We start from the raw sequence: 9,782 nt of genomic DNA, 5'->3' as shown, positions 1-9,782 counted from the left end.
CGGTTATTCTTTGTCACTCTCGCGATAATCCGGTCCTTGCGTACAGATGTTACCCTGGGGTGGCCGCAGCGTGGTTTATCAACAACTGTACCTTGCTGCTTGAATTTGTTTATTGTGTTCGCCATGCAGGTTTTCCTCACATTCAATGCGACTGCAATTTCTCTATGAGACCTATTGCATCTGTACATACCAATTATTTGCCATTTCACGGCCACGAGCACAGATTTTCCCCCCATTATCACGTAGCTTGCGATTCAAACAGCCTGTTTATTATCAAGCGTAACGAAAACAGGTTTGGACTTGCACAATACTGCTACTCGAAATATGTCTATCTGCCCCATCTATTGACAAACATTTCAACTAATGACTGATAAAATTTGTTCACTCCAGCGCAGTGACGTGTTTTTTGAGTGGTGCTACTTGCGACGTTGCCGGGTGACAGCTCTTAAGATGGGGACGGAGCTTGCTGTGTGGAGAGCGCGTGTGGGGCGATGGAACGCCCGTAGATGCTCAAGTGCTGGGAAATCCTTCGACGTACATAAAGGAAACGTGCACACAGAGACGGCCATTTGTGCCATCCTGCTTACCATGCTGCTAGTGATAGGCGGTGTGGAGTTGAACCCGGGTCCAAACTCGGGAGACGAATTGGACTGCATCTTGGACAAGCTTAAAGCTCTGGACAGTGTACCGTCGGCTATCAAAAATATTAATGACAAACTGGGAACACTACAAGAGGTGTACGAGAAGACGGCGAATATCGAGACGGGGTTAGCATCCATTGGAAGGAGGCTAGAGGAGCTCGAGAGAGAGAACCACTCTCTGCGGGAGCAGAACGAAGATCTGTGGCGTAGGCTTTGTGCAACGGAGGCTGATGTGGACAGAATCATCGGCCACTCGAAAAGGAACAACCTTATTTTCGATGGCATGGAAGAAACTGGCCGTGAGACCTGGCAGCAGTGTGAGGACAAAATCAGGAAGCTGGTGAGGGAGAAGATGGGGGTAGAGCTCGACCAGGAGGCTGTAGACCCATAATAGGGAAGCTGCACCATTACAAAAGGAAAGAGCAGATATTGGCGAATCGGAGGAAACTACGCGGCACATCCGTGTACGTTAGAGAAGATTATTCACCCAGAATTGCGCAGCAGCGACAAGTGCTCACGGGACACATGTTAGATGCCAGGAGGGAAGGGAGACGCGCGTACGTATCTTACGACAAGCTGATTGTAGACGAATATGTTTACAAGACGAACGACGATTGCTCGGACATTATTTGTGTGGGACAACGGAGAGGACACGACGATCTGCGTGGTGCTGCCGGAGAGGGCGGAAGATATGGCAACAACGCAAACGGAAGGGATAATGGAGCCTCTGGAAGCACCGACAGGTTGTCTGGTGAACAAGAGGATGACAACGGCACGGGAGAAAGGCGCCCGGAGGATACAAACTCCGCCGGGGGTACTGGTGCTTGGGGAGGGGGGTTAGTGAACCGGAAAGCCCAGGAACGTTTCCAGGAATTCAACCCAAGAGGAGATCCCAGGTTGCGGAGTCGAAGCAGGGGAGGCGTGCCCGGCTGTAAACGAAGGGAGCATCAGGCAGGAACCAGGTGAGTTTACGCGACATTTGGGAGAAGAGGGGGTGGGGGAGGTGAGATTGGTGGCGAACCCCGAGCGTTTTCGAAACGGGTTTTGAAAATTCTTAGCTGGAATGTGGGGGGGCTTGCAGGCCAAACTTTCTCAGTCTGAATTCTGTAGATACGTCACCGAATTTGACATTGTGGTATTTGTGGAAACGTGGTTAAGCACGGCGGAGACGCCGCAGGGTCTGGGAATGGTGGGGTATGCCCAGATCATGAAGAGACGGGCTGGGAGGGGGCGGTGTCCATGGGGGCTGATGGTGCTCGTGAAGGAAAGCCTACGGGCGCAACTGACTAAAATAGAGATTGACTGTAATGGGATTCTAGGCGTGCACCTGTGTATAGACAATATTAAATTATGCTTGATTGCACTTTATAACCAACCAGTCTCGTCCAAGTACCACAATGACAGATTCTTCGAGCGAGTAGCTGATTTTCTGCACCTTGTCGAAGATAAATATCCGCAGACGGACGTGCTGTTGCTGGGGGATTTTAATGCGAGAATTGGAGGGGAGGATTGCACGACGAACGGGGAAGAGGGGGGAGGGAGGGTCAGACGAAGCCTAGATCAACAAATAAATGCGGAAGGGAGAAAGTTGCTCAACCTGGCGGAGAGTTTTGAACTAGAGGTCATGAACGGGAAATACGGGAGGGATTTCGAGGGAGATTTCACATTTGTGTGCGAAGCTGGGATGTCTGTGATTGACTATATTTTATCAACTTGCGGATTGGCCAATAGGGTGGCGGAGTTCTATGTTGACGAGCGGACAGAGAGTCGGCACTTCCCGTTGGTGCTGGAAGTGGAGTGTCCGATCGCGGTTAATTTTAATGCAGTGGCGATTCCTTGGCGGAAAGAACAGGAAACCTCGATTCTGAGCCAATATAAGACTTCAGAGGAGGGGCTAGAGTGGTTCCAACAGGGGTTGCAAGATGATATAGCAGTTATGCTTACGAGGGAAATGGAAAGAGCGTTGGGCGCAGGCGAGGTGGAAAGAGGGGTCTTTTTATACTACCACATCATAATGCGAGCAGCGAGGCACATGTTGCGGGACACATGTCAACAAGTTCCCAGCAAGGCTGACACGTGGTATAATGACGTATGTAAGATGCACAAACGAATATTGGATCGATCTCTAAGGCAATTCCGTGCTCGCAAAACTGAGCATTCTAGATTAAATTACTTAGAAGAACGCCGGCGTTACGCGCAAGTTTTGGAAAGGGAGAGGGAGAAGTGGGGGGAGAGGAAAGTGAGGGCTCTTCAGGAGGCCATCCAGGGCCGGGATACGAGGAACTTGTGGCGGATTATTCGCAACCTGCAAGGGAGTCGGTACACAATAGGCAGTATCTCTGCACGGAGCTGGGAGGATCATTTTCTCGAGCTGCTGGAAGGGGAGGGGGGGTCAGGGGCTATTCCAAACGAGGGCGGGTTCCTGGGTACTTTTGTTCCAATCCTTGACGAAAGTGTGTCGAGGCTGGAATATGATGCGGCTGTTCGCTCGCTGAGGACCGGCAAGGCGGCGGGTATTGATGGAATCGGGCCAGATCTCGTGAAGGCGTTGAATTGTAACAAGCGATTGGCAGAAACGGGAAGGTCTCTGCTCAACAACATATTCAATAGTGGAACCTTCCCCAAAATATGGAAAACGAGCGTTATCTGTCCTCTATACAAGGGGAAAGGGGATGTAAATGACACTAATAATTACAGATGTATTTCTCTCCTGCCCGTGTTAGGGAAAGTATATTGTAGTATTCTGTACAACAGATTGAGAAAATGGGCCGATATTTTTGATAAACTGACCCCCCTGCAGGCTGGTTTCAGGTCCAATTATAGCACTGTAGATAATGTTTTTGTCCTGAACACATTGATCCAAAGCAAGTTAAACGAGAAAAGGGGAAAATTATATTGCTGTTTTGTTGATTTTGAAAAGGCGTTTGACTCTATCAATAGGCAAATGCTGTGGGGGAAGTTATGGGACATGGGGGTTTCGGCTAGAATGATTAATACGCTAACGAATATGTACAGAGGGGTCAAATTTTGTGTCAAATGTGGGCAGGGGGTGGTGTCTGGGCAGCACGAGAGCACGGTAGGCGTCAAGCAGGGATGCATACTTTCATCTTTACTTTTCATTCTTTTTATTAATGACGTTGCTAGCTTCGTGGGAGAAGAAGGAGCTGAAACACCGGAGATAGTCGGGACACCGATACCAATGCTTCTCTATGCGGATGATCTCGTTTTAATATCAAACGAAGTACAGGGGTTACAGCGGGGATTGAACAGACTTAAACAATATTGCACAACATGGAAGTTGAAGGTAAATACACGAAAAACTAAAATAATGGCGTTCAAGAAAGGTTATGTTTTCGCAGCAAAGGAGCGGTGGACCTATGGGGATTCCGAGCTTGAAAGGGTCAAACGTTTCACCTATCTAGGTATCACGCTGAGTATGGCAGGGGAGTGGACAAAGCACATCGAAGGCAGGAAGGGAAAAGCTTGTTATGGGCTGGGCAAGGTAGAGCGACTGCAACGGAAAGTCCCTACAGTCAGTGTGAGATTGCTGGACCAAATTTATGAAGCAACGGTGAAAGCAACCCTATTTTACGGCGCGGAACTATGGGGGAGGGTAGGGGGGCGAGTAGCAAATCAGATACAAGCGCGGTTTTTAAAACAAATACTGGGAACCAGCACGAGTGCAAGCACGTGTGGCGTCCTGAGGGATATGGGAAAACATAGGGAGGATGTCGAAGCGAGGATGAGATGCTTCAAATACTGGATGAAGCTGGAACAAGGGGCCGGAGACTCACTGAAAGAACAGTGCCTGCGAGTTCAGATTGAGGAAGGGTTCGCACGCCACTGGGCAAGTGGAATTAAGGACGACTTGTACAGAATGGGTCTGGGGGAACTGTGGGAAGAGGTGAGGGGCGGGAGGTGCGAAACTGTGATGTTGCAAATCATAAGGGAAAGGTTGGTGGACGGTAGCAGGCAAGACATCATGGCAGAATGTAGGGAGAAGGTAACGCTCGTCGCCGCACAACCGCCAGGGGTGTGGGTGGAATGGGGGACAAAACGATACATTGATACGTGTACGTACCAGCAAAGACGTGGATTCGCCTGGTTCCTGCTAAGGGGGTGGAGGCAACACAAACTCAAGGGGCCGGACGGTCGTGCCATCTGCACGTTATGCGGCGAAGAGGAGACGAGGGCTCACATCCTACACGAGTGTGTTTGGTCGGCACCCCTCAGACAACGCAAATGGGGGGACAGTGCAAGGGACAGCATTGAGCAGACCATCCAGGCTATATGTAGGGAGGAGAGGAGTGGTATAACGAATGTAAATATCAAAGCCCTGGGCTCCTATTTTCATGCAGTTTGGAGGGAGCGCAGGAAACTGCTGCAAGGAGTCAGTGAAAGTGAAGGGTACGGAACAGCAGGGGCTCAAGCATAGGTGAAGAGTGTAATGTAGTGTTGTGAAAATGAACAATCTCAAATGCAAGAAGAGGACCACACTGCTATTTATATATGTACATAGTATGTAATTATTTTCCAAATGTTTCTGTTTATAAATGTTTCTGAATGTATGATAAATAGGGTGCATGTTTAAGGTCGGGGTGTTTATGTAACAATATTGTAAGATACGCACAGCCGAAGGGCTCGTACCAATATCAATAAATATCAATATCAATATCAATATCGCTGAGAAAGCTATTGTTATCAGAAGACCTCTCAGTTTTCGCTGTATTTTTCTTATTTTGTGAATTTTAGAAAAAAAATATAAACACGAGAATTTTTGGGGGATTTTTTTGCGCCAAAACCTTCGTTCATGTTCCACAATACTGTAAAAAATTCAGTACTGTCATCACGACGTCGGTTACGTGTATAGACATTCATCTGTACTTCAAAATGATGGATATTTCAGTTAAGAAATTTGATTTTCCACTTTCATATCTCCAGAACTACAAGACGTATACCAATACTTTTTCGGCAATATAAGCCTCACACACACTAGGTATATTACTTCCATACAATTTCACTCCATATTTTACCAAAAACGTTCGGTCAGAATTCATTTATATTAAAAAATGTTGGTGGTCTTAAACTTTTGGTAGGGACTGTCATAACAAGAAAACGGTAAACCATAACTTTGTATGACTGAAAGGGAACATGTTAAATCTTACTCTGAACCCCCACCCCAAGAGAGAAAATCCTGCAACCGTCCTTGCGCACGGCCTTGGAGCAAAAAATTTGGTCCATTTGCCATGTGCGTAAGGTCTTGTCCTGTTCAGAAGCTCGGCCATGGCGATCAGAAATAGAAAAAGTTACATGCTGGATCAGAAAGTAAAATTTCTACCGCGAGTGGGCGCTAATCGACATACAACTATTAAAGTTGCAAATGCAGTGACGGGGATTGGGTCCCAAAACTAGGGAGGCAAGGTGAAAAAACTTGGGGGGGGGGGGGGGGCAAGTTTACATTCGCTTGGTTGATAAGGTTTCACATAATGTGGGGGTAAAAGTGGCAAAGAGTGGAGCGGGGCAGCTGCCCCCCACATCCCTCTACTCGCCGCCACTTGCCTTGTGGATTAAAGTAGTATGCAATTCTGCCTGGACAACAGCAGGGTTTTTTCCACTTAAGTTCCCATGGCATAGTATGATAGTGGTGAAATTTTAAATGTATTAAAGTGTCCACAAGAAACTTGAAGCTAACTGGGTTAGATGGACGTTAAGTTGTAACTTGGCTGCAGAAATTTAGTCAAGTTTTCTGTGCGCGATTGTTCCTTTTTTGTGTGTGAATTTTGGTTCTCTATGTATGTAAATATACAAAGTGCTTCTCAATTACGTATAAATGTGGTAAGTGTTTTTGACCCTGACTAGAATCATTGTTCTGAGCTACTTAGAACCGCGAGGCAATAGATTTAGTTTACTGATTGGTAGTATGCACAAAATTGGGGGGAGGGGGCAAGTAGGGTTTACTTTTTCTTGGTAGACAAGGCTTATTTTTAAGAGCCCATACTGTGTAGGCGAAAACTGGGCGAGCAACTGCTCCTCACCCACCCCCTAACCACTGTAACATTTGCATACTCAAAAAACCTACATACTCCACTTAGTGGCAAAAGCTTAATTCGCACAGTGGTTGTAATCCAGTATTTTTCTAAGTTTATATTTGTTATGCTATATCTATATTTTTATCACAAAAATAACTTTTCATTTCTTAAAAAGAATCAGGTGAGGGACAAAGAACAAATTTAAGTTGTAGAAATTTAAGAGTTAGGGTATTCATAAGAATATTTTTCACTATTCCGATTGACATTTTTCACATTGTCAATATTCGTAATATGAACAATGAAGAATAGAAAAAAATGAGTATACAAGTTACAGGACTCAATTTTGAAGATATGGGAGGGGGAGTTACTCTTTTAGAGCAGACATGGGGGTGGTGCAGCATTGCAGGATGGTTTTGCCTACAGGCGTGAATTGTTTATACTCTTTAAGCTCTGTACTTCATTTCAGGCTGATGGAGTGACCGATTAGCAGTTCACTGGGTTCATTGTTTTAATAGACCTCATCTGTTACATTCATTGCACAGCCACGGACACCTCTTGGGGACACCTCTTGGTTCTAACACACCCGTTGAAAGTAAATAAATGGGTTTGTTACAGAAGTGTTCGTGATTGCACTTAACATGTTATTGTTGGAAGAGGGCATTGTACTTTAGAAGTCTAGGATGTTGGCCACTTACCTTTACCTTATTTAACATTCGACATCAGAGTGACCAAGCTGTCCCACCGGGCAAAATCCTGGTACGCATTCGGATTCGGTGCACAGTCGATTCCCTGCGTGTCACTGAGCGGCATGACGCCTACTTCAGAGAAATTATAACAGATTATTTTGAGGACTGATTATTTCTTCAGAGAAGAAGGAGGATAGAGAGATTAACACCCCTTGGGCAAAATGAACTGTCCTTAATATGCATTGTGTAAAGGGACAAAGGAAAACGCGGTGAAGTTTTTCGAGCAGTGTTTGTAGAGCCTTTGAGTGAGAGGCGGCGTTGCTTCGCGCGTTGGCTGCAGAAGTTTACATGCAGCAGTTGACGTCGAGATCTCTGGGTATGGAGAATTCGCGAATTTGATAGTGCTATCGGCAGCAAGTTGCAGTTAGATATTCGGGGAATGTTTTTGTAGATGTCGTTTGCCTAGTGAACAGTTAACAGTGACCTGTGTTCCGGACATTTGAACGTTCGCGTGATTGGGAAAAGAGCGCGGGGAATTTTATTCAAATACAAACTGTTTTCTCATGGCAACCTTTATAGCGCGAGAAGTGAAAAGAAAACTGCAAGCGTGTAGTTGTGAACTGAGAATTGCTAATCGAGGTGACGACGTTGATATCAAGTTCGACCTTTGAACTATGAATGCGACGGTGAATTACTTCGAGGGATAGACGTGGAAGATCTTCGAGGGAAAGAAGAAGCGGCGGAAAGAAGACATCAAGGAGCTTCTGCCAATAGTGTTTCCCCCCTAGTGTCGAGAGCTCTCGAGATGTGTACTTTTATATCGGAAGTGTTGATTACAGTCAAAGTGAAAGCGCAGCGCTGAGTGAATTTCGTAAGTAGGTCGACCATATTCTTTTAATTGAGGTTAAAGTGTTTATTTTCTGTTTATTAATCCATGTTACTAACCTAAGATTAATCTAAGGCAACTGGAGGTAATTTTTGTATTAGTTTTAACTATGTAAAACAAAGCCCTCCAGCTTTGCAGGGCAAATTAAAAATGTATTAACCGCTAGTTTATTTTAGAAGTTTGTAAAAAAAAAACAGTAAAGAATCCTTGGGTTTTCTTAAGCAGTTTTAAAGTGTAAATTAGAAATGTAAAACCAAAAATATGTTCTAGCGTAAACGAAACTACTACACAAAAAGTCAAAAAACAACTTTTAATGTTATAAAATAATGACTCCATAGAATTAGAAATGATCAGGAAATAGAACACAAACGTAGCTCGCGCCGAATAGACGTAAGTCAACGCAAATAACATCGCAGTCCCGGTTTTTCTGTGAAGATTGACGCTTGCCGTCCTTATGTTTACTGTGTTAAACGCCATGAGTCTACTTACCAAGTTGGTCCTGTGTGACACTGTTTACTTCATTTGTTGGCCTTGTGTCAGGTGAATACAGTTCGGAACCACTCTAGTTGTTAGTTCCATTCTGCTTGTGCAAATTTGAGGTATTTTCACAAAAAAATAATGCAAATCATTTTATTTCATAGATAAGATATTATCTCACATGGTTATAAAACACCTTCGTGTGATGTTGAAAATGTAGGGTTTTCCAATAAGAAATAAAATGAATGAATGAATACAATGAAATATAAAAAAATATTTCAGATACAACCAAACTTTTTATATTATTTTGAAACATAGTTTATTACATTATGTTTTGAATAACACAAATCCTTTAAGTATCCACCTCGACTTCGTTGACACGAGTGAATTCGATGAAACCAATTTTCGATGACTTTGTGCAATACCTCGGGCCTAATGTCACGAATGCAGCGTTTGGTGTTTAATCTTAATGCATCAAGGGTTCGTGGTCTGTTTGCATAGACTATAGATTTCAAATAACCCCACAAAAAGCGATCTAAAGGAGTTAAATCACAACTTCTTGGAGGCCAACTAACAGTTGCATTTCTTGAAATTATCCTTTCACCAAACTATTCTTCAATCCTCTTGTTGGTATTTTCGCATCGTGAAGAGTAAAATTCCTTTCAAAATTTTCAACGATTCGACGAATGGCAAGCACAGAAGGGCGATTATGTGGACCATAGTTTTCGCGAAGTTCACGTTTAGTATTCACAAAATAACGTATATTTTCATTATTTTTTGTATAATAACCAAATGTTCTTGAAGCGTGTATTTACCCATAATGAATTGTCACAATATACTAAACACAAATGACAACTAGTGACAGTTATAACATTTGAAGCATAGTTGCCAGTTCATTTCAAAATCATATCAGTCTTATTTGAAAGCCCTATACAAAAAGAGGGGCTCACGAAATTAACTTGAGTGGTGTTAATTTCCTGTCTGGACCCGTCTTGTATGTACTTCCCTCTTGCTTTAATATTTAGGTAGGTTGTAAATAAATGGGTGTAGTAAAATATACGTA

At 44.2% G+C, this 9,782-nt stretch overlaps 1 protein-coding gene across 1 annotated transcript; it reads left to right on the top strand.

Moving 5' to 3' along the window:
- The first annotated feature begins 1,704 nt into the window (after positions 1-1,704).
- LOC146005418 (uncharacterized) lies at positions 1,705-7,157 on the top strand. Its single transcript, XM_083144658.1, has 2 exons — positions 1,705-3,315; positions 7,137-7,157. The coding sequence occupies exons 1-2, from the start codon at positions 1,705-1,707 to the stop codon at positions 7,155-7,157; spliced, it is 1,632 nt and encodes a 543-aa protein (XP_083000784.1).
- Positions 7,158-9,782: the final 2,625 nt, after the last annotated feature.

The sequence above is a fragment of the Lepisma saccharinum genome, chromosome 23, assembly GCF_977018435.1.
Source record: "Lepisma saccharinum chromosome 23, izLepSacc3.1, whole genome shotgun sequence".
NCBI lineage: Eukaryota > Metazoa > Arthropoda > Insecta > Zygentoma > Lepismatidae > Lepisma > Lepisma saccharinum.
The sequence above is the reverse complement of the archived record's forward strand: the minus strand, read 5'-3'. Positions and strand labels throughout refer to the sequence as shown.